General features: G+C 43.4%; 1 protein-coding gene across 9 annotated transcripts in view; it reads right to left on the bottom strand.

Annotated features, from left to right (window-relative positions):
* GRIP2 (glutamate receptor interacting protein 2) overlaps positions 1-26,228 on the bottom strand; it is a 490,758-nt gene that overhangs the window by 76,179 nt on the left and 388,351 nt on the right. For all 9 annotated transcript variants that reach the window (XM_043519666.1, XM_038410475.2, XM_038410476.2 and 6 more), the window contains exon 2: positions 11,373-11,453. In XM_043519666.1, the coding sequence (XP_043375601.1) occupies positions 11,373-11,453 (81 nt within the window). The remainder of the gene's footprint in view (positions 1-11,372; positions 11,454-26,228) is intronic.

Raw genomic sequence — 26,228 nt, 5'->3', positions numbered from 1 at the left:
CTCTGTCTCCACTGGGATGGTGGAATAATGGCTCACAGCCCCATGCACGCACGTCACTGCTATGTGTTTGGCTTGTAGCAGCTGACTTTTTTTTTTTTTTTTTTTTTTAATACCAGCTTACCCGATATGAGGGTGATAGCACTCCCAGAGTCCACAAGCGCTGTAGTCTCTGCTCCATTTATCCTCACTGGCCTGGTGTAATTATGTGGGGCTGTGACCCCCGCAAGGTGGATAAGGGAGCATGGGACCTCCCAATCCCCCAAGTTATATTGCACAGGCTCCTCGGTGCTGGGACACTGTCCTGCTTTGTGTCCCCACTCCCCACATGCATAACATCTATAATTGCTTTTAATCACTCCTCTATCCTGGGTGTTATGGGGTTTAGTCCCGGGGTTCCCCCCACTCAGGCCAATCCCTTCCTTCTGGGGTCCCCACTGGTTTTCAGCTCCCCGCTTCTTCCACCAGGACTCCCCGGGGGTTTGGCTGCCCAACCTTCCAGGGTTGGGGTCGGGTGCTTGCTTTGAAAAGGGTCTTCCTTGGGTAGTCAGGTCAGTTCCCTGGCTGTCATCCTTCTTTCTACCGATGTAATCGTCTCGTCGTACGTGAATGGATCGCTCTGGCCTACCCATTTGCGGAGATCTGGCATCAGTCCCTGCATGTAACCATCTATGACTAGGGTCTCCAAAATCTCTTTCGGCCTGCACATCTCAGGCTGTAACCACTTCCGTGCGAGGTGTATGAGGTCAAATAGCTAGGACCTCGGGGGTTTGTTCTCCTGGTATTTCCACTCACAGAACCTCTGGGCCCTTACCGCTGCCATTACTCCTGATCGTGCGAGGATCTCTGTCTTCAGACGGGTATAGTCAGTGGCATCCATGGCAGGCAAGTCAAAGTAGGCCTTCTGGGTCTCTCCACAAAAAAAGGGGCGAGAATGCTGGCCCACTGCTCCTGGGGCCACGCTTCATGCTGAGCAGTCCTTTCGAATGAGAGGAGATATGCCTCTACGTCATCTCCTGATGTCATCTTTGGCAGACAACCAGTGGCCCTCAGGGTTCACGTCTTGTCGGACCCACGGGCCTGGGTGGTGAGGATCTTTAGCTGGTCCACCACCTCTCTCAAGAGGGCACGAACTTGGGTCGTCTGTCTCATCAATAATTGATTAGTTTCCTGCTGTAGCCGCATAGACTCTTGTTGTGCCATTGCCTGAACCCGGGTGGCCTCCTGCTGGGCTGCCATGGCTTGTACCAGAGCTCTTACCGCCTCCTCCATTGTGGTACAAAGCAAACAAAACAAAAAAAAATCCAAAACCCCATAGCACTTTTTTTTTTTTTTTTTTTTTTTAAAAAAAACCTCTTTCTTCCGCCATGCTGTGAACGAAGTCCCACTCCTGACACCAGCTGTGACAAAGCTCTATCCTTGCCTCTGTGGGTCCCGCGTTTCCTGGCAGATTTCACTAGCCTCAGAGACTCATGTGACCCTCCATGTAACCCTTCTTTCTCTAGAGACAAGGGTCACAGTCTACTGAGCCATTTTCATCATAAGCCAGAGAGGGAGGTGAGGAGAAGTTGTCCTTCCCTGCACAGGCTCTGTTGTCTCCCAGTCTCAGTGATTAAACAGGGGGCAAAGGTGTGTTGGGGGGGAGCCCGGGCCCACCCTCTACTCCGGGCTCCAGCCAAGGGACCCTAATAGTATCAGCTATGGTAGCTGACCTTTTAGAAACATGACATGTACAATTCCCAGGCTACTTCCCCCACAGCAGCCCTCACTTCCTCAAGCTTCACTTCACCCTTACCTCAGGGCCTCCTTCCTTGTGCCTGATATGGTGTGTACTGCTCAGCCTCTCTAACAGCGCAACTTCCTCCCACAGCTCCTGACATGCTCACCCACCTGACTGACTGGGAGGCTTTTAATTAGTTTCAGCCAGCCCCTGATTGGCTTCAGGTGTCCCAATCAACCTAGCATTGTCCCTGCCTTCTGGAAAGTTCTTATTTGGCCCCAGGTATTTTAATTGACCTGGAGCAGCTTCCATTTCACTTAACCTGGTACCAAGGATTTGTTTAGCCTGAAGCTAATGTATCTATCTCCCACTACTTTTGTAGAGCCATCTGGCCTTTCCCCGTCACAGCACACAGTTGATTTTATATGCAACTTTTAAAAAACATAAATGATAACTAAAGTGCCAGCTCATCTTATCTGTCCCCTCAGTGCATCATTAAATTGGCTGATTTCTAGGGTATGCATCTACACAGTCTGTGCCAGCCGACTCGGGCTTGGGCTGCAGGGCTGTTTCACTGCTGGGTAGACTTTGCTCTAGGACCCTGTGAGGTGTCTAGCTGCTGTGTGGACATACCCTTACAGGTCTTGAAGTAGAAGTATTTTCTGAGGAGAGATTTGGCGTAGGAGTGGCTGTCTGGATCAGCTGAGGAAAAGTATTCCGTGTATAAGTGGCGGGATGGAAGAAGGTGCTGTGGGGGGGAAGCAGAGCTGCAAAGGACCTTGTGTGTGAGGACAAGAAGCTGGAGCTTGATCAAGTAAAACAGAGGGAGTCTGCAGAGGGTTTCAAATGTGGTGTGATCAGGCCAGAGCAATGGCCAAGAGCGATTGTCTCAGCAGCGGATGGACCAGAGGGGTAGCGTGGGTGTGAGGGAGCCTGGGGAAGAGGAGGTCACAATAAATCAAGATGTGGGCCTGGACAGATAACACATGATTGATTTTAGAAATTTTGTGGTGGAAGGAGTGGTAAGATTTGGTAAGTGCAGGGTATCAGATGGGAAGGAGTTAGATTTTGTTGGCATATGGACAGGTGGCTAGGGAGATGAGGAGGATGGATGAAATCCTTTCATTTAGGATAGTTCTCAACTGCACCTGCACTCCATCCTTCCTCAGCTTGCCTGACTTGTCACAGATGTTGACATTTTCCATACCCAGCTGGAGTCAAAAGTATTGGACACTTATAATGGATGTAGGCAGAGTATGTTTTACAAGACATAATGGTTATAAATATTTATAACAGTCAGTTATGTGGTAATTAATACCCTTGCCTACCATGTTAACGTTAGTTCTCTTTTTCCTGTGGACATTAAATTCTTCCCTCCCCTGCCCCTTCCATTATTTTAAGAATGAATTTTTGTTTCCTTGCAATTGGGGAACAATATTGCCCTTGCATACACAACAAATGTTAAACACTGTTAATTGGTGTCAGTTTTTGACACCTTACACCTAGTGTTTGAAGGGTTTAAAGCCAAACTCCCCAACAATTTACATTTTGGTATTTTACACAGACAGGGAAGCAGAAGGAAAATAAATGTTGGTGGAATTTTCAAAAGCGCCTTGCATTGGTGCAGAGGGAGAGGTAGGGCATTGCCTATCTCTGGGCCCTTGGATGCAAATCTCAGTTGGGTTGCAGCCGAATCGGACAGTCTCAGACTAGTTTCAGAGTAGCAGCCGTGTTAGTCTGTATTCACAAAAAGAAAAGGAGTACTTGTGGCACCTTAGAGACTAACAAATTTATTTGAGCATAAGCTTTCGTGAGCTACAGCTCACTTCATCGGATGCATTAGGTGGAAAATACAGTGGGGAGATTTATATACACACACAGAGAACATGAAACAATGGGTTTTATCATACACACTGTAAGGAGAGTGATCACTTAAGATGAGCCATCACCAGCAGCAGGGGGAGGAAAGGAGGAAAACCTTTCATGGTGACAAGCAAGGTAGGCTATTTCCAGCAGTTAACAAGAACATCTGAGGAACAGTGGGGGGTGGGGTGGGGGGGGAGAAATAACATGGGGAAATAGTCTTACTTTGTGTAATGACTCATCCATTCCCAGTCTCTATTCAAGCCTAAAGTTAATTGGATCCAGTTTGCAAATTAATTCCAATTCAGCAGTCTCTCGTTGGAGACTGTTTTTGAAGTTTTTTTGTTGAAGGATAGCCATCCTCAGGTCTGTAATTGAGTGACCGGAGACATTGAAGTGTTCTCTGACTGGTTTTTGAATGTTATAATTCTTGACGTCTGATTTGTGTCCATTTATTCTTTTACGTAGAGACTGTCCAGTTTGACCAATGTACATGGCAGAGGGGCATTGCTGGCACATGATGGCATATATCACATTGGTAGATGCGCAGGTGAACGAGCCTCTGATAGTGTGGCTGATGTGATTAGGCCCTATGATGGTATCCCTTGAATAGATATGTGGACACAGATGGCAACGGGCTTTGTTGCAAGGATAGGTTCCTGGGTTAGTGGTTCTGTTGCGTGGTATGTGGTTGCTGGTGAGTATTTGCTTCAGGTTGGGGGGCTGTCTGTAAGCAAGGACTGGCCTGTCTCCCAAGATCTGTGAGAGTGATGGGTCGTCCTTCAGGATAGGTTGTAGATCCTTGATGATGCGTTGGAGAGGTTTTAGTTGTGGGCTGAAGGTGATGGCTAGTGGTGTTCTGTTATTTTCTTTGTTGGGCCTGTCCTGTAGTAGGTGACTTCTGGGTACTCTTCTGGCTCTGTCAATCTGTTTCTTCACTTCAGCAGGTGGGTACTGCAGTTGTAAGAATGCATGATAGAGATCTTGTAGGTGTTTGTCTCTGTCTGAGGGGTTGGAGCAAATGCGGTTATATCGTAGAGCTTGGCTGTATACAATGGATCATGTGGTATGATCTGGATGAAAACTAGAAGCATGTAGGTAGGAATAGCGGTCAGTAGGTTTCCGATATAGGGTGGTGTTTATGTGACCATGACCATGGTGTTTGTGTATCTCAGACTAGTCTCCTCGGGCTATTTGTCCACATGACATAAACAGCATATTATGGGCTCTCTTTGCTCAGGCAGAAGACTAGGAACAGCTGAAGATACTGGAAAACACAAAAAAACCTTGGGTGTCTTGACAGAGCTCGGTATAGGAAACTTGCATAGAATCTGCCTACGCTATGAGCTATTAGTCTCCATTTTTCATGAGCATTAAGATCATTTACAATTTTTTAAAAAGACAATTTCTAACCTTAAGAGAAAAATACGCTGGGTGATACAGAAAAGACTCGCAAGAAGGGGACGCTGGCTACTTGCAAAGCACCGTGAAGAGCAACTCCATATCAGGGCTTTGGAGGCCACAAGCTAAAATCTTACATCTTTACAGTGAATAGTCAAAAATGAGTTTGTCTGGATGGAATAATGCAGCAGGCTCAAATGAGATTTGCTACAGAGAGGGGGAACATTTAAAGATGTGTACAGTTTGCATTTTCAGGCCCTGGAAATCTCTGAAATCATTTATTACTACAGTAGCTCTCTGCAACTGCAGGGTTGTTTTTTCCCCCTTTTGTTCTGAGAATAAATCATTGTTTTAATGCGGTGAGGTGCCAAATGACAAATCAGTCTGTGAGGTCTGCCTGGCACTTTGCTCTTTGTTCAATGTCACAGTAACAAAGCAAGGTGCAATTTCTTTTAAGTCATTCTGCATGTTGCTGTTTTGTAAAGCAGATCCTCTGCCGCCACCAGGAGCCTGTTCATTTGATTAACATGAGTGGGGAACCTCTTTGTGATCTAGCATCGTTTGGAAGGTATTCAATCTCTGCTGTGCCCCCATTTAACATGGCAAGTGTTGATCCATTCTCAAATGTTATATCCATTATGCTCCTGGTCTTTAAACTCAAACAGTTTTGATCCACTGCCAAGTACAGTAACAGTTTTCAATTCACCAATCCAGGATTTCAGTAACTGACAGAAACTTTCCCACTGTTCCCTGCTGTTCTAAACAGAATGCCATCTGGCATGATCTTGCAAATTTCCTTTTGACTAAAGAGACTACTGATCAACACAGATGGTGCCACAAGGGGTAATTATTAGCTCTTCAATGGGGCTTGATTTTGGTCCTTGACAAGTGTTAAAAATGAGAAATCCCATTGTGCAATTATCCATCTTGTGGGTTCAAGTTGAAACTCAACACCTAGAATGAAATTGGAGAATTGTTTTTCTATCTATCTATCTCTCAAGATAAACAATGTCCGTTAAGTGAGCTGACTAAATGGGATCTAGGTCTTCCAAGATACCCAAGACAAGACAAGCCAGATAGTTAATTATTGGCAAGACATCCAAGAGCTACCCCCAAAATCATTTTATGAAACACCTGACCAGTGGCCTATCTGAAATGATTTAGGGTTCCAATCTGGCCTCCCATCATAATTCAGCACCACCACCTTTGTTGACAGTCTCAGAAGAGAGACCAGTGACTGGCCAGGCTTTGTGAATTAACCACCCTCTCATCCCCAACAGTGACCCCCTCCAGGCCATGGATAAGTTACATCAACACAGCTTTCCAACACCTTTTTGTACCCTTCACTTACAGTCAGGGACTTATTCAACCTCCAGGACATGTTAGAATAGTCTCTTGCTCCAGCCCAGGATCACAAGAACACAGCGCACCCTGGGAATGAACCCTCCCATCCCTGGAATACACACTACACCAGGGAGGCCAAGAGCAGGAGGCACAGAGGTGGCTACGCTAGCTTGTTTCCACCGGAGAACTCCCAAGGGGTGCAAAAGCAATGGAGCAGGGCCAAATATCTGTCCCACCCCCACTCCTCAAAAAACACATTCAGTACAAATCCCACAGATCCTCTCTCTACTTTTCTTACTTTCATCTTTCAACATAAATATGAGGATACAAAGCCCCAATCTTTGTCAGAATGTGTGTTCATTGTCCAGCGTGGCCATCTGACACTTTTCAAGAGCATTGTAATGGTCTACAGAAGAGGCCTACCACCAGTAACAGCAGTGAAAGTGTCTCCATTGCCACACTACTTTGGCCCCTATCGGCTTTTCTGCACTGGAAAATTACATCATGTTAGACTGTGACTGAGGAGTCACAGTACCTAACATAATGTTAAACACCATTTAGAGGTTGGTATAATCATATTTAACATTGCACATGGTCAGGGTTAACCCTAGAGGACATCAGTCATAACTAACTACAGTGTGAACCCAGGATGGATCACGAAGAGCAAACATGCTGCTAAACATCTCAGTCCCAGTCTATACCCAGTGTTTAGCACTGTGTTTGCTCTCATGATGCCTCAATGAAATTTTTAAACCTGGTCAAAAATTGACAAAACAAAAAAAAAGTTTTTAAAAATGAAGAATTTCACAGGAACTGCCCTCCCCGCACCAGCTTTTTCTTGAAAAGGTTTAATTTTTTGCAATTTTTCCAAAGCCTTTTTAAAAACAAAACAAAAACTGTTATAGAAGTTTTTCGTTTACTGGATTTGGTAAGCCATTTACTGAAAAAATGGACTGAAGAACTTATGGATCTAAAGGTAGAGGAGGCCTGGGATTACTTTAAATCAAAGCTGCAGAAGCTATCAGAAGCCTGTATCCCAAGAAAGGGGAAAAAATTCATAGGAAGGAGTTGTAGACCAAGCATCTTAGAGAGGTGATTAAGAAGAAGCAGAAAGCATACAGGGAGTGGAAGATGGGAGGGATCAGCAAGGAAAGCTACCTAATTGAGGTCAGAACATGTAGGGATAAAGTGAGACAGGCTAAAAGTCGAGTAGAGTTGGACCTTGCAAAGGGAATTAAAACCAATAGTAAAAGGTTCTATAGCCATATAAATAAGAAGAAAACTAAGAAAGAAGAAGTGGGGCCGCTAAACACTGAGGATGGAGTGGAGGTTAAGGATAATCTAGGCATGGCCCAATATCAAAACAAATACTTTGCCTCAGTCTTTAATAAGGCTAAAGAGGATCTTAGGGATAATGGTAGCATGACAAATGGGAATGAGGATATGGAGGTAGATATTACCATATCTGAGGTAGAAGCAAAACTCAAACAGCTGAATGGGACTAAATTGGGGGGCCCAGATAATCTTCATCCAAGAATATTAAAGGAATTGGCACCTGAAATTGCAAGCCCATTAGCAAGAATTTTTAATGAATCTGTAAACTCAGGAGTAGTACCGAACGATTGGAGAATTGCTAATATAGTTCCTATTTTTAAGAAAGGAAAAAAAAGTGATCCGGGTAACTACAGGCCAGTTAGTTTGACATCTGTAGTATGCAAGGTCCTGGAAAAAATTTTGAAGGAGATATTAGTTAAGGACATTGAAGTCAATGGTAAATGGGACAAAATACAACATGGTTTTACAAAAGGTAGATCGTGCCAAACCAACCAATCTCCTTTTTTGAAAAAGTAACAGATTTTTTAGATAAAGGAAATGCAGTGGATCTAATTTACCTACATTTCAGTAAGGCATTTGATACCGTGCCACATGGGGAATTATTAGTTAAATTGGAGAAGATGGGGATCAATATGAACATCAAAAGGTGGATAAGGAATTGGTTAAAGGGGAGACTGCAACAGGTCCTACTGAAAGGCGAACTGTCAGGCTGGAGGGAGGTTACCAGTGGAGTTCCTCAGGGATCAGTTTTGGGACCAATCTTATTTAATCTTTTTCTTACTGACCTTGGCACAAAAAGTGGGAGTGTGCTAATAAAGTTTGCAGATGATACAAAGCTGGGAGGTATTGCCAATTCAGAGAAGGATCGGGATATTATACAGGAGGATCTGGATGACCTTGTAAACTGGAGTAATAGTAATAGGATGAAATTTAATAGTGAGAAGTGTAAGGTTATGCATTTAGGGATTAATAAGAATTTTAGTTACAAGTTGGGGACGCATCAATTAGAAGTAACGGAAGAGGAGAAGGACGTTGGACTATTGGTTGATCATAGGATGACTATGAGCTGCCAATGTGATATGGCTGTGAAAAAAGCTAATGCCGTTTTGGGATGCATCAGGAGAGGCATTTCCAGTAGGGATAAGGAGGTTTTAGTACCATTATACAAGGCACTGGTGAGACCTCACCTAGAATACTGTGTGAAGTTCTGGTCTCCCATGTTTAAAAAGGATGAATTCAAACTGGAGCAGGTACAGAGAAGGGCTACTAGGATGATCCGACGAATGGAAAACTTGTCTTATGAAAGGAGACTTAAGGAGCTTGGCTTGTTTAGCCTAACTAAAAGAAGGTTGAGGGGAGATATGATTGCTCTCTATAAATATATCAGAGGGATAAATACAGGAGAGGGAGTGGAATTATTTAAGCTCAGCACCAATGTGGACACAAGAACAAATGGGTATAAACTGGCCACCAAGAAGTTTAGACTTAAAATCAGACGAAGGTTTTTAACCATCAGAGGAGTGAAGTTTTGGAATAGCCTTCCAAGGGAAGCAGTGGGGGCAAAAGATCTATCTGTTTAAGATTCTACTCCGGTAAGTTTATGGAGGAGATGGTATGATGGTGATAATGGGATTTGGAGTAGTAATTGATCTTTAAATATTCAGGGTAAATAGGACAATCCCATGAGATGGGGATTTAGATGGATGGGATCTGAGTTACCCAGGAAAGAATTTCTGTAGTATCTGGCTGGTCAATCTTGACCATATGCTCAGGGTTTAGCTGATCGCCATATTTGGGGTCGGGAAGGAATTTTCCTCCAGGGCAGACTGGAGAGGCCCTGGAGGTTTTTCGCCTTCCTCTGTAGCATGGGGCATGGTTGACTTGAGGGAGGCTTCTCTGCTCCTTGAAGTCTTTAAACCATGATTTAAGGACTTCAATAGCTCAGACATAGGTGAGGTTTTTCATAGGAGTGGGTGGGTGAGATTCTGTGGCCTGCGCTGTGCAGGAGGTCGGACTAGATGATCAGAATGGTCCCTTCTGACCTTAGTATCTATGAATCTATGAAAAACCTGGGTTTGGCAAATGGAAAACATCAAGCACCATTTTGATGATGGTGCTGATTAAAAATACAGTGTAAACAAAGTCCCCAAAAAATACAAAAATGAGTGTTTGGCATCCTGTGAAATAGAAAAAGCTTTGAAGTTTTAAATGTTTCAGGTTTTCAGTCTTCAGCCAGCTTCAGTACACTTGTAGTGCCCACAGGCCCCAACCAGGGCCAAATTTTAGAGCAAAACGGATTCTCGAGTTCCAAGTTTATTCATATCTGCAGCTTCAAGCTGTACCTCCCAGACAGACTGCCAATTGTGCTGCAGATACTTGCCCATTCAGAACTAGGCTTAGATCACAAACTCCTTTCACCAGGTTCCAATCATCATGCACCAACTGAGCAACTGGCTGGTTTTTGTCTTCTCACTGCGTACCTCTACATTGCTGTTAGGAAGTGTGATTGGAATCTGTGTAGAGATAATCAAGCTAGCTTTGATTGAGCTAGCTCTTTAAAAACAGCAGTAAAGCCTTGGCAGCACAGGTCATCTGCCTGAGCGTGTACCCAGGACCCTGGGTGGGCTTGTATGGGCCTGTGCCACTGTAGCTTCAAAGCTATTTTTAGTGAGCTAGCTTGAGCTCATCTACACGTGCTGCAATCACACCACCAGACTATCTTGTAGACTCGTCCATTGAGCCAGAACCTCTGGAGCGAATGGCAGAGTGGAGGGTCTCTGTACTTCTCATGGGGCAGCAATGGGGGAGCTGATAGACTAAGGCTCTTTGATCAGGACAAGTGGAAGGGGAAAGTCTGCAGAAGAGAAGAATGATGGGGTGATTAGATAGCTGCTTTCAACTACCTGAAAGGGGGTTCCAAAGAGGATGGATCTAGACTGTTCTCAGTGGTACCAGACGATAGAACAAGGAATAATAGTCTCAAGTTGCAGTGGGGGAGGTTTAAACTGGAAATTAGGAAAAACTTTTTCACTAGGAGAGTGGTGAAGCACTGGAATGGGTTACCTAGGAAGGTGGTGGAATCTCCTTCCTTAGAGGTTTTTAAGGTCAGGCTTGACAAAGCCCTGGCTGGGATGATTTAGTTGGTGTTGGTCCTGCTTTGAGAAGAGGGTTGGACTAGATGACCTCCTGAGGTCTCTTCCAACCCTAATCTTCTAGGAAGGTTTTATAAGCTTGAATTAATAGGCGAGGGGTAAAAAAGTTACCAAATAAAATAGGCAAGGAAGTGTCACCAAGTAACAGATAACAGCAGCCAACAGAACAACAAAAGTTACTGGGGAGACAGGCAAACGTGCATAGTTATTTCTACCAAATCCAATAAAATATCCAACTAGCAAGACATTTGCCGATCACCTTCACCACATCTTTCCTCCTGCCTTCCCCTCTACCTCCTACCCCCCACTTCTTTTAAATTGTAAGATCTTCAGGACATGGATAGTCTCTCTACACCTGTATAGCGCTTGGCACATTTTAACCACTATTGTAGTAAGAACTCAGAACAAATCTGCACAGTTTAGTGCCTGTTACATTCCACCCACAATGAGACCATCCATTCCTCCTCCTTCTGCAGTCCATTGCTCCGGTTACTGCTATGCTGCCCATGGGGGATGATGGCTAGATGAGAGCAAGAACAAATACTAGTTCTTTCATTTACCTGGAATGCTTTGCCTTCTGGAGACGAGGGCTGTGTCCAATCCACCTGAGTCTTTGCTCCCCTTCGAGTAAGGGCCATCATCTTCCAGGGAAGAAAAAACAAACAGAAGCTAAGATTATACTGAAAGGAAAAGCTACTTTTAAAAGTTAATCCGTGACCATTTCTATAGATAGTGTCTCATCCCAGGTCCTGGCTTCAGGTCAGAAAACGTGTTATTAACCACAGGACCACTTCACAATCTAAATTGGTGCTACAGCCTTTTGGGGAGGGAGGGAAAGAAGAGACAAGTGGGGTGATAACACACACGGATTTATTACTCTAGGAGCTAATCCTTTAGGAGAGAGCAAATTCCCTTAGTCCTGTAATCATGTGGAACAGCAGAGATGAGGAAAAGCTGTAACATCAGTCTCAAGTTTTAAGCCTGTCATCATGCTTGTGAAGAAACGCATGGTCTTTGGAAATGGAGTAATACATCAGGATACTAACAGGGCACTAAATCACCATACTTGAATTCAATTGCCTATGCTTAAGAGATCCTATTCTTTCAAAGTCACATTTCCTTGCTACAGCTTCAGCTACTGTACAGTAGAGAAACCACCTTCTCTTAAAAAAAAAAGGCGGGGGCTTAAAAATGCAGGAATAGAAGAAAATGTATTAGAAAGAGAATTGTCTGACATCAATTTAAATCCAAGTGTAAGTATTAAGTATGATCTATCTATTTCTACTGGAAGATGCATATAGTTAATTCATGGAGAAATCAGGATACTGAAAAAAAAAGTGGGGGCGGGGAGGAAGAGGTTTTTAAATCGACTGAACCAAATATGCCAATCATTAAGTCTTCAGGACAGGTTAAAGCAAAGCAAATTTCAAGGAACTTACGAATGCCGTGATTGGTATTCCACAGTACCTTTATCTGATTTCTATAATCTACAACAAAGAAAGACTTAAAAATAAATTCTCTCTACAACATGGATATTTATTAAGTTTCTAATCACTGCAGTATCCACTGTGGATGGGTTTCCAATCATTTAGGATGGAAGAACTGATTAGATAAAGACTCAAGCTGAACTATCGCTTAGAACTGTATAGGCTAAAAATTGTAAGGTTCTTGTTTAGTTTGAACTGAATAAACACTCCTATTCATTCCACTACCACATATACATGAAGTGCTTTAGTAACTGGGCACTTTGAACATTGCAAAATACATTGTCAGTAAATCTTGGTTTAGAAAACTAGGGAGACTATACTAAAGCAATGCAAAAAGAAAAGGAGTACTTGTGGCACCTTAGAGACTAACAAATTTATTAGAGCATAAGCTTTCGTGAGCTACAGCTCACTTCATCGGATGCATTTGGTGGAAAAAACAGAGGAGAGATTTATATACACACACACAGAGAACATGAAACAATGGGTTTATCATACACACTGTAAGGAGAGTGATCACTTAAGATAAGCCATCACCAACAGAAGGGGGGGGGAAAAGGAGGAAAACCTTTCATGGTGACAAGCAGGTAGGCTAATTCCAGCAGTTAACAAGAATATCAGAGGAACAGTGGGGGGTGGGGTGGGAGGGAGAAATACCATGGGGAAATAGTTTTACTTTGTGTAATGACTCATCCATTCCCAGTCTCTATTCAAGCCTAAGTTAATTGTATCCAGTTTGCAAATTAATTCCAATTCAGCAGTCTCTCCTTGGAGTCTGTTTTTGAAGCTTTTTTGTTGAAGTATAGCCACCCTCAGGTCTGTAATTGAGTGACCGGAGAGATTGAAGTGTTCTCCGACTGGTTTTTGAATGTTATAATTCTTGACGTCTGATTTGTGTCCATTCATTCTTTTATGTAGAGGCTGTCCAGTTTGGCCAATGTACATGGCAGAGGGGCATTGCTGGCACATGATGGCATATATCACATTGGTAGATGCGCAGGTGAACGAGCCTCTGATAGTGTGGCTGATGTGATTAGGCCCTATGATGGTATCCCCTGAATAGATATGTGGACAGAGTTGGCAACGGGCTTTGTTGCAAGGATAGGTTCCTGGGTTAGTGGTTCTGTTGTGTGGTGTGTGGTTGCTGGTGAGTATTTGCTTCAGATTGGGGGGCTGTCTGTTAGCAAGGACTGGCCTGTCTCCCAAGATCTGTGAGAGTGATGGCTCGTCCTTCAGGATAGGTTGTAGATCCTTGATGATGCGTTGGAGAGGTTTTAGTTGTGGGCTGAAGGTGATGGCTAGTGGCGTTCTGTTATTTTCTTTGTTGGGCCTGTCCTGTAGTAGGTGACTTCTGGGTACTCTTCTGGCTCTGTCAATCTGTTTCTTCACTTCAGCAGGTGGGTATTGTAGTTGTAGGAATGCATGATAGAGATCTGATAGAGATCTTGTAGGTGACACTATCAGAAGCTCGTTCACCTGTGCATCTACCAATGTGATATATGCCATCATGTGCCAGCAATGCCCCTCTGCCATGTACATTGGCCAAACTGGACAGTCTCTACATAAAAGAATGAATGGACACAAATCAGACGTCAAGAATTATAACATTCAAAAACCAGTTGGAGAACACTTCAATCTCTCTGGTCACTCGATCACAGACCTGAGAGTGGCTATACTTCAACAAAAAAGCTTCAAAAACAGACTCCAACGAGAGACTGCTGAATTGGAATTAATTTGCAAACTGGATACAATTAACTTAGGCTTGAATAGAGACTGGGAATGGATGAGTCATTACACAAAGTAAAACTATTTCCCCATGGTATTTCTCCCTCCCACCCCACCCCCACTGTTCCTCTGATATTCTTGTTAACTGCTGGAATTAGCCTACCTTGCTTGTCACCATGAAAGGTTTTCCTCCTTCCCCCCCCCCCCCCCCCGCTGCTGGTGATGGCTTATCTTAAGTGATCACTCTCCTTACAGTGTGTATGATAAACCCATTGTTTCATGTTCTCTGTGTGTGTGTGTATATAAATCTCTCCTCTGTTTTTTCCACCAAATGCATCCGATGAAGTGAGCTGTAGCTCACGAAAGCTTATGCTCTAATAAATTTGTTAGTCTCTAAGGTGCCACAAGTACTCCTTTTCTTTTTGCGAATACAGACTAACACGGCTGCTACTCTGAAAAAAGCAATGCAGGATCAGATAAACCTGATTCCCATTCACTGCATTCCTTCCTGAAACTCTTATCTTCAATAGCTGTAAAGATTACAAAATTCAGTTAAAATAAAAATCTGGAGAACACTGTCTCCTATTTGCCCTCCCCCTCCCCCAGTAAATTTATGTATGGATCAGACAACAGGAGTTTTGCCTCTCTACTAAGGTAAAGGACGCAATTTACACTCCATTTAACTCCACCAAAAGCCAATAAGCTTGTAACTCGCTGAAAACGGTGGGCTTCTATTGGGTACAAATCAGGGCAGATTTTGGCCGGACGTGAGCAAATAAAAATGCTTGGTTAGCTCCTTCTGCTACCATCCTATTATTATTATGAATGAGGGTCTACGCACTTCCTGCTTGACCATGTCTTTAAGTGCCAGGAATCCAGCAAGTACAGGCACTCAAAATTTCCAGCCCACCAGAAGCAGTTTTGGAGCTAGACAGACAGCAACCAATTGCCTTGCCAATCTACACATTCACCATTGGCACAATATGTAGCGATGATCTCTAAAATGGAGAGCAAGGCACTTCCTTTAAAAATAAATAAAATGAGTTGAGCAAGTAAGGTCTCTACAGAATGAAATCACACTGTGTGAAATCTCCCTTCCAAGATCTGACAGCCCAACGCCAGACCTCTAGACCAGCATTGAAACAGGCTGCACTTGTACAGATAATTAAAGCAATCATCAGGCTAAGCCACTGATTGCTGATAGGAGCTTGTATAGCTTGGCCCCAATTCTAGGATCAAAGAAGGCATGAAAGTTAATTTGCATTTATAATGAAAACAATACCGTGGGTGATGCAGAAGTGGGGGGCAGGGTTTAATACTCTGGATATATTTCAGAGTAGCAGCCGTGTTAGTCTGTATTCACAAAAAGAAAAGGAGTATTTGTCTCCTTTACTCTGGATATAGTTATATCTAGGCTTAATACTCTGGATATAGGTTTAATTTACTAAGGACAGTTTAGCTGCAGCACCTGGTTTTAAAAAAAAAAAAAAAGGAAGTCACTCTCTTGCCCTCTCCTCCCCACTAATGGGTCCTTGATGGGGAAGCCATAAGCATCAGGAGACCTTACACTGTGTGACCTCAGCCATGAAGGTCATTACTATGATAGGAACCACCTGCCTTAGAGGGGAGCCCCTAACTTTCACTCTATGCCTTGCAGTCTCACTGAAAGGGACAGCTAAGGAGAGCATAAAAGAATTCAGTGCTTCATAACGAAGCTCAAAATGCATCAACATATAGTCCAAACTGCCCCTCCAGCTTCGGTCCCTCAGTCACTGACTGAGGCACCGCTTTCCTTTGGGCAGGGCCAGATCCTCGCATGCAGTGCAAACTCATGCTGCCAGGGACCCCAGCTGCTCCCCAGACACTTCTCCCAGCCCTGACCTCAAACTCCAGGCCTGCTGTGTCCCTGCAGCAGCAGATGATACCAGCTGCTGGGCCCCATGCAGTCTCTTCTCAGACAGCGTCACCACCATCCAGTGGGAGGAACAGGAAGTAGAAGTGGGATCTCCTGCCAGCCCTCTAGCCAATGGGACTCTATGGGGATGGAGAGGCCACCTCCCCTTGTTTGCCTACCCTTTAACTAATCAGAGCTCTGGGAGCAAGCCAGTCTTCACAGCACTGCTGCCACCATGTAGAATAGGGGCTCCACACTACAAACTGACATGAGACTCCGGGTCTTCTCCATACCCTAGAGGTCAGGGGAGGGAAAGTGTGGGCCTCGAAACTGAAGAAAGATTTCTGGAATAGCAACACAGGGCCACCTCCTTTCTTTAAGCCACCACTTCTAGCACTGCTGACTAAGCCATACAGAGCGCAAAGGACTGATGCCGAGGCTCATACAATTGAGTCCAAAATAGGCAAAATTAGATGAATCCAAAAGCAAGAGAATGCTACTCTGATCATGTGAACACCCAGCCTTCTGAATAAAACACTGTCATGATGACAATGTGCAGGACTTGGAGCATTTCCCTTGATCACCATATCCTCAATCATACAGTAAGCAAGCCATCAGCTAAGTTTCAAACAGGATTTCTGCTTCAGCAACTGTTGTCAGAACAGTTAGCAGCACAGAGCTCTGCCATGCTTGGAGCACAAGAGATCAAGATCACCCCATTAGGAAATGGCATCTTTGGGTCTGAGGCCACCAATTAATCCAGAATGACACCAAGCCATTTGCATTATGAACTTGCCAAGGGGCAGGGGGAAGTTAACATGAAGGATAGTGTAAACTACCCTGACAGAGACACACAAGGTGCTACCCTTGAGGCAAAATGCTACATAGCAAATGCAAAGCCAACATTACTGGGAAACCACAGAAGAGGATCTGAAGCCAGCTCAATAATCTGATGGCAAAGTACAGCAGCCAACCATCTGCTTCATATAAACACACCACCCCAGACTAGTTAACCACCAGAGTGCTTCTATGCTTAATTTCCCTGCAGTAGCCCAAATAAACACTAAATGTGAAGTCTCATGTCCGTAGCTGCTATCCTCCCCCATCCCAAAAGTGCTATAGCTGTTGGCAAACAAATAGGCTTTCCATTTTAGGAAGCAACCCAAAGTAGCTAAATTTCCCTCATGTTAATGGGAGCCATCGTCAACAGCGAAGCAGCTAGGACAAGTAATGAAGTTCCATTCAGTGTTCATGATTAGACATGCAAAAAGGATGCCTGTCAACAAAATCCTCTGGTATTTCATCGACAGCCAGATCAGCTGGCAAACAGTTAGCACCAAGATTCGCCTCCCTCAGGTGTTCTTTCCTCCAAAAGAGTTTATTATGCTAAAATGTTTGTTTTTGCTCATTATCTGGCTAAAATGTTTGCGCAGTCAAGGAAGCTGCCACAGGAGGCCTGTCGAAGTGTGAATTGGCTTTTGCTTGCATTAGATTCTCCACTGAGCAGCCCTTTGTTCATTTTCAGCTGATTTCCTGCTCTGCCACTCAAACTGGCATTAACAGAGTTGTTAAAGTTTTAATGTTCTGTGCTTAGGAATCTCCACTCTTCTTATCGCTTTTCTCTTACACAAAACATATTCCTAAGAGGTTTCAGGAAGCACGACAAACAATTCATTGGCATACATGGTATTGCCAACCCCAAGTGTTCAAAATTCATGAATCCCCGCTTCCTCCCCCACCCAAATAACGAAACGGACTTACAACGAGGTGTGGATATTAGCCAATAAAAAGAACCCAATATATTCCTTTCTGCTGTTGGAGCCTTTGGGGTTCACGTCTTCAAGCTTTTCACAACCAAGAAACTAGAAACTCATCAAAAAAAGAAAAGTTGAGATTCTCAACTTGTCACATGAATTCAAGGGCTGGGGTTTTAAAAACCAACAGGTATCACAAGACTGGTGATAAAATCATGTGCAGTGCTGCTGTCTCATGTTTTTCTACTAGGATCTGTGCCAATTAAAAGGGTTCTACTCAATTCTTAGATGCCTTTTCCAAATTTCAGTTCCAATATTAACCCAGGACAACCTCCCACACCTTCTCTCCGGGGCATGGCATGGCACTGGTGTTCTGCTGCAGCGTGGCTATGTTTTTAATAACAGGAGCGCACATGCAGTAAGCAGCACCAGGTGGTAGGAGTACGTAAACAAGAACGGTGACAAAACCACATGGAAGTTACCACTAGGGAGATGAGAAAGGAGACAGGAGCAGGGTCCTCAGGAAGCAGAAGCACCAAAGTCAGGAGTCAATTCTAAGGCCCTGGGAAGGCTACAGTGCTTACCCCAGTGGGTAGACAGTTAATGGTATAGTTGACTCAGCATGGTGTATGCCCAGACATCACATGCTCACTAGCACTTAGATAGAGCATTTTGTCCTGCTAGGCTGGCAAATGGTGTCTTCCTGGTCTCAGCACACCAATTTAGACCACATCTATCTAGCCAGATTGGCTCGTGCTCCTATCTCCCAGGTCTGTGCCTAGGATATCACAGCAGCTGCACATGCTACTGCAGGCACTCTCCAAGCATCTCCTCTGGGCACTATCCCACGCTGAGGCAGTGTGGGATAGCTACTGAAGTTTTCCCAGAATGCACAGGTGCAAACATAGTTAAGCAGCATGGCAGGTGTGGATGCACAAACACGTCAGCAGAAAAGTTGCAGCAGGGCACAGCTCAAGAATCATCATACATAGATGAGACAAGAATGGAGGTCATGGTTGTGCTTATATGGACAAGACCAAAGTGCCACCCTGTTTCTCCTTAGAACAGTGGTGCTTCTCTCTTCCCAGCAGGTTTCTCTCCATAGTCCCTGGAATCTGCTCCTTGTGATGGCATCATAGAGGGAGAGGTGGGGTGGAAGAATGATGCTAAATTTTCCACATGCAGATATCTCACAGACAGGTGCTGCCTAGCCAGACTGTGCATATTGGGAATTTGAGCAAGGTCTGAGAATCCTAAAATTAAGCTCATTTATGTTTATTTTTAAGGAAAAAAACAAAGCATCAGGACACAGAGGTCTTTCTAATTATGTATTTTTTCATGGTAGAAAAAACACACAAAAATCTCGACAGTATCCCTTTAAACTTGTCCCGGCTATAAAAGCTCTCATGACATATCACCAGATGAGGTCTATTTCACTTTGTGAGATCAGTGGAAATATGACCACTGAGTGCAAAGTCTCAGGATACCAGGAAATCTATCACAGGGTAACTGAAGAATGAGATGCCATGGTAACACTCCACAGAGCTGCAAGGAAACCTGAGTAAACATCTATAGGTTTTCAATGGAAATTCAAAGATTGAACATCTACTGAAAATTCTGAATGTCTGTGTTGCTGCAATCAATCAAGTAGCCTTCACAAGCGGAGTTGCCTTGAGATCGAAGACCTGCAATGCATTTATTAATGTGACAGCTCAAAGAGAGGGAGGAGATCGCTCAGGGATTGGTTACAGGCTAAGAAGCCTTTCACACCTTAAGGCTGCAATTCGGCAAGGTATACGAGCAGGTGCCCGACTTTCAGCATGAGAGTTCTATTACATTTAATGGGACTGCTCACACTGAATGTTGGGCACCTGCTTAAGTACCTTCCTGAATTCAGGCTTAAGTCACTAGTTAAAATCTTGCCCAGATTAGTAGGGACCAAAAGAGGTTCCTATGATACAGCTGTTTGGTAGTCTATGTGAAAGAAACTAGTAATCTTGATCCAAGTTACTAATGAATATTAGTTACTATTAAATATTCCTGCTAACCCCACTCCCTCCTCTCCGAGCTCCATCACAGTTGTGACTGACTGGCTCCTGTCAATGGCAGACAGTCCAAGGATGACTGAGCCATAGAGACAGAGCAATCTCATCCCACTAGAGGGGTTCCCTTCAGTTCACAGCTGGGGCACATCATCCAGGAAACATGGGGCAGCATGCTGTACTGTTTTCTATTCCTTGGACTTCGGTCTCCAGAGCTGCCAGGCTGTTGGCTTTAATGATCGTTAAACTCATGCCAAGTTGTAACAACAGAAGCCCCACAACCAGTAAAAGCAGTTGGGTGCCAGATCACAAGGTACCTCCTGGCACCCACACAGTGGATACTGGAAAGTAAAGTAATTTCCTTGTTGCTGGCAGTCTAACCCACTCTTCATCCTTGAGAATTTGGATTACACATTTTAGGCCTAAGACAAAGGTATGCAAACATGGAAATCCAAGGCCAGAGTTTTAGTTTATCAGTAGGGCCCTACAAAATTCACAGCCATGAAAAACATGTCACAGACTGTAAAATCTGGTCTCCCCACATGAAATCTATATAGTATAGGGTAAAAGGACATACATGACCAGATTTCATGGGTTTTTTCAAATTGGGGGTCCTTACCCAAAAGGGAGTTGCAGAGGGGTCACAAAGTTATTTTAGGGAGGTTGCGGTATTGCCACCTTTACTTCTTGCACTGCCCTCAGAGTTGGACAGCTGGAGAGCAGCAGCTGTTGGCTGAGTGTCCAGCTCTGAAAGCAGCACCCTGCCAGCAGCTGCGCAGAAGTAAGGATGGCAATACCATACCATGCCATCCCTACTTCTGTGCTTCTGGGTGGGAGCCCAGCTCCGTCTTCAGAGCTGGGCTCCCAGCCAGCAGCGCAGAAGTAAGGGTTGCAGTTCCGTAACCCCCCCGACAACTTTTTTGGGTCAGGACCCCTACAATTACGCCACCATGAAATTTTAGATTTAAATATCTGAAATCATGAAATTTACAATTTTTAAAATCCTCTGTCCATGAACTTCACCAAAATGGGCCGTGAATTTGTTAGGATCCTATCTATCAGTAGAAGGTAGGATGCAGAGGTCAAGACAAAACATCATTCAAAAAACGGTGTCACTCAAATATAAGCAGATAGATAGTAAGTTCAGTAAGTCAATACCCATCCACCACCCACAGAAGGCAGGCCCACCCATCCCCATGTTTGATGGGACGGAGTACCCAAGAATTATGGCAGGTGTTCCTACATCTCTATCGCCTCACTTTTTTCTATGGCAACAGAAACCAACCTGCTTCTAAAAACTACTGTGAGAGACAGGGGAGGTGAAGCAATATCTTTTATTGGACCACTTTCTGTTGGTGGAGAGACAAGCTTTCAAGGTCTGAAGAAGAGCTCAGTGTAAGTTTGAAAGCTTCTCCCTCTCTCTCCACCAACATAATTTGGTCTTGTAAAAGATATTCCTCACTCATTTTGTGTCTCTAATATATGGGCACAACTTGGCCTTAACACAGCATTATGTCAATAGACAATCACCTGTTCAGACAGCAAGAGTTTATTTAGGAAGGACTATAACTGAAAGAACAAATGGCACATCACACTGAGTATCTGTGAGCAGGTATGTCTAAAATCCTTGTTGGAAAGCTGCTTATTTTTAAAAGAACCCTGCTGAGAGCAGCTATGAATGGCAGTCTGATGCAGCAATGAGTCAGAGAGATATGCAGTTAAATTGTTCACTGTCTTCTTGTTCTTTACTGGAGTCTTTTCCATTCCCTGATAAGGGAGATTCTGCTGTTTTGCATAGTAATACAGAATTTATTAGCCAGGAAACCAGGGTCCATGACTGTGAAGCACCACTGTGCTTCTCCTTTTCATATTCAGAACTTATTGCCATCAACTCCTGTACATGGGTCCAGGCCTAAATGTTGCTAGGATGTTGCAAAGGAGGACTTGCAGGTGCCCAGAACATACCTCTCATCTGCTGCTAAAGGGCACAGAACTACAGAGTCAGAACTGACTTGCTTACTGTACAAACACCGTTAGTTACCTATGTGCTGGCCATGTCAAATATGCATTAAAAATTTACTGCTACCTGCTCTCCAAATAGCCAGTGTCTCCCCTCTCTGTTTCTTCAGCCTTCCTAGCTGAGGATCTTTTGGTTTGCAATATCTTGGGGTGTCGGCAGTAGGGGATGAGAATGAAAATCCAAAGTAAGGGGGGATATCAATCCACTCAACTTAGTACACGAGGGGAAAATGGATCTGCATTATAAAGGTCTCCTTGCCAGTCTTTTTCAAATCCAATGGATTGTTGCAGTGATAGCTGCCTAGTTCAGATCTGAACTCCCTCAAAGATTACAGGCTGGGGAATCATTTTGATCACACAAACACACAAGCTTTACACCCAGGTTAGCAAAGAAGATGAATTATGCCACACACCAATCATAATGGTTAAATAGTGTACCGAATGGGTGATCCATTGATGAGGTTGCTGGCCTCAGACGCAGGAGACCAAGATTCAGTTCTCTACTTTGCCACAGGCTTCCCATGCGACCTTAGGCAAGTCAATTAGTCATTCTGTGCCTCAGTTCCCCATCTGTAACATGTGCCTTGTAGGGAAGAATGCCATTGTGAGGAGAAGTACATGGTAGTAGGGGTTATATGTATGTTAGATGGATGGAAAACACTCGAGACCACCCCAGTCCATTGCCCTGCTAATATAGAATTGTTCCCTGATGTATATTTTCAATTAGTTTGTGCCTTCTAGATTTGAATCATGTCCTAAATAATGGAACTTCCACAACTTCCCTCAAGAAACTGTTCTCAATCCAAAATGGACCTGTGCCCAAATAGCAGGTGTTTGATCTGCTAAAAAATTTGAGACAAAGCATCCAACAAACAAAACAAAACAAACAAACAAACAAACAAACAGCTGGTCTCAAAATAGCATTTTCCATGAAAAACAAAAATAAACCACATCACAAAAATCTTGTTCAGAGTGTGGAAAATGAAATTATTCAAAATGAGACTGTGGATCTCTTTTGCAAAGGGTTATTTTTTATTGAAACATTCCCTCGCTCCCCACCCAAATGTATCTTCTCTACAAAAAGATATCAAAGAACACCCAAATATGCATGTTCTCACACAATTCTTACAGATCTCAGACTGTTTGGCAGTGGACTCTCAGGGTATGTCTACACAGCAATCAGAAGGAAGACTGCAGCACATATACTTTAAAAAAAAAAGTCTGCATCAGGGGAGTTTTCTTATGGACTTCAGTCAGCTTTGGATCAGACCCCTCACTACAGCTGAGCAGATTTTTACTGTCAGGAAGCTTTCCCCAGTACTCAGCACCTAAATTCCTCTCTAAATTCCTGGTTTTGCTATAGTGAGTCTAGCACCTTTGCCTGGTCAATTACAAAGTCAAACCCAAGTTGATGTTTTTGTTGTACATTTAAAAAAAAAAAGCACAAGTCTATAGCAATGAATATATAGAATTCTTATTCCAGGCTCCTGTTGAGGTTTTAAATGGAAGATTCACTTTTACTTTGGGCTATTGCAGCACACTCTCTTTTTATTATTCTCAATATTTTGCTCATTGTGCCAGAAAAAAAATGGTTAAAAATGTGTTCTGCATTTTTATTCTCTAGGAAACTGGCTGGAAGCATTTAGAACTGCACAGGGCTATCTCAACCTCCACACAGGTAAACTTCACAAAACTCACATACATTTATATCCAGGAAGCGCCTACGCTTTCAAATCTGTGGGCAGGTGTTTATCAGCATGATTCTCCCGTTGGGAGCTGCTCAGACCTGAATGCAGCTTTGAAAGTGTTCTTTTTTCCCTCTTTTGCATTCGAGTTATTCTTAAAATTGCCATCCTAGCAACTGTGCATTTCAGCCTGAGCAATTTCAAAGTTATTTCTATGTTAAATGAACATTATATTTACTGACCGATTCAATGGCAATATTTTAAACATGGGCTTAAACTTTCCCACTTAGCCTGTGATAAACCCTCATGTGCCAGGTATTCAGGAGATAAAAAGAGAAGAGAGATGAGGGACTAGGTGGGGAGGCACAGGATCTTTTCTCTTTTGGCTTCCCTGTTAAAAACTAACAAACAAAACAAAAAGCTGCACAAAAATATTTTCTCATGACAGCATAACCAAGGAAGGATGCAATACCATCTACTGAGTGCAAAACTTCTACTTGGTTCCTGAGAAATAGACCAAAGATATGAATATACCAGCAGAGTGTTCAGTTTCTAGAATTTGCAGTGGGATGGTGGTGGTGGGGTGTCGGTCTGTCCCTCATGGAAAACTCCAGGGCTACCTTCTCCTGGGAAAATGTCTTGATAAAGCCTGACATTTGGTGAATTTCAGAGTCCGTTTACTCTTCATAAGCATTTTTGTGGCTTAGGGATGAGTAATCTCTGGCAGCAATGATCCAGCAGTTATCAGAGGGGAGGGAGACTCCAGAGGCAGAGAAAAAAATTAAAAATCAAATCTCTCTCTCTATCCCCCTCTCCCCTCAAATCTTTTCTTCAATTTGGTGGTGGGACTTTAACTAGGGATTCTGACAGGATCTTCCAGAGCATTCTTGGAGCCATCTGAAAGGGGTTTCTCCTCCCCACCTCACAAAAGTAATTGTTCAGCACACAGCCAGGCTGTTCGCTAGATTGTAGCGCCACTCTTTCCCTTTCCTCCTTCACTGCATCCCAGCTACACAGCCACCCACCACCCGAGCGTCCTCTCACTCTCTTAATAAATAAAAACCATGCTATATGACCAACAAAACCTCTTCCAATTATCACTTCTCAAACATCCACTTTTCTTGCATCCCATCACCTATCCTTAGTCCATTTAGGTTTTAAGCTCTCGGGGTCGGGGGGTGAGGGAGGAGAAAGAGAGCCATCTTACTTGTCTGTAAAGCACTTATTTTTGTTGCTCAGTAAGTAACCCCATCGCAGATGACCACTGAAGTCTCAAATTTGCAACTGTAATGCCTGCTGTATGATGCCAATTCCTATTATGAGTATAGGAAAATGTCCTAGTTACTGCAAATACCTATGGCAACAATCAGAGATTTTAAAGGCATCTACACCATCTATTTGTGCAATCGCTTCTTTCGGCACCTGAGCCACAGAGATATAGTTTGAGTGTCCCAGTGCACTCCAGAAGCAGGTTGTTTCTTATTAGTTCCCTTTCCCCAATACACACAGCATACATTCAGTTTTCCCCCTTCTTTCTTCTCATGTCTTTATCCATTCTCTTATCAGCCTTAGTAAGGTATGTCAATTTCATAACCACTTGCTGCTTTATTCACAGCAAGGAGGTCTATAAAAGACAATAGCTATTGTTCAACTAAAACACTACATACCTGCTTTTTGTATTTGTTCCTTTTTAAAGAAATAAAAGTTGGCTTTTAAAAAGGCACATTTCATTCAATACCATTTTAAGCAGCCGTTTGAAATCATGACTGATATAATGATTTTGGAAATTATTTGTATTGCAGTAGTACTTAGCACAATAGTCCATAACGAGGGTTCCTATCAAAAGAAGTGGGATTCTGATGGATATGACATTGTTGAGAAATCAGAAGGGCAATTATTCTCTACCGCTTGCTTTCCACAAGCGTATAAAGCCAGTGGAACAAAAGTATAGGACTAGCAACTCAATAACCATTCAACACAAATCATTTCTGCTGTTCAGGGAAAAGTGGAGGGGAAATTCAGTACGCTCTGTACTTGTGTGCACAGAGCCCATTTACTCTGGGTCTGCACAGAGTCCAGACTTTGGCTCAATGTCTAACTAGTAAGGGTTGGATTTAATGCCCATTGGCTTCAATAGGATTTTGATCAGACTTCAAGGACCTGATCAAAAGCCCACTGAAATCAACGGGTGCTGAACCAGGCTGTAAACACACAGGTTTAATATCACCCTTATCTTTATGCTTTTATGGAAAGCAATTTATGGATAAAGGGAAGTTACAGAAGACGTCATCTTTTTGAGTATTTGCAGTCACTCTGCTGTCAGCCTTATAACACCAGACACTGCTAAGAGTTATAGCCATCCAGAAATGCATTGCTGGTCATCTATTATTGGTTTGGAGTCCAAACTAACTGACAAACGTCATCTATGAAACCAGGGTACCTGGGGAATGCACAATACACAGTTTCTAAAAACAAACGAACAGTCATTAATTTCCACTCAATGAATATTAAAAGAGAAGAATTACTTAAAAAGGTGACTGCAGAGTATTTTATTAAAATTGAGCTGGTTATCTATTTTGCTCTTCTAATGAAGTTTTCCCTCCTTTAACGTTTTTTTTTCCAAAAACAGGTTGTGTTTTTTTCCTGCTTGTTTTGGTTCTTTTAACTTAAGAAAAAACAGGAATGGCTGGTTCTGCTAGAGGACCTGCTATGTGTGTCAGATCACGTTTATTATGAGCCCTCCCACCCGGACTGAAAGAGTAGGCCTACTTTAACATTTTGGAGACGGGATGGCTTTGTTAATTTGTCATTAA

The sequence above is a fragment of the Dermochelys coriacea genome, chromosome 7 (genome assembly GCF_009764565.3).
Source record: "Dermochelys coriacea isolate rDerCor1 chromosome 7, rDerCor1.pri.v4, whole genome shotgun sequence".
Taxonomy (NCBI): Eukaryota; Metazoa; Chordata; order Testudines; family Dermochelyidae; genus Dermochelys; species Dermochelys coriacea.
The sequence above is the reverse complement of the archived record's forward strand: the minus strand, read 5'-3'. Positions and strand labels throughout refer to the sequence as shown.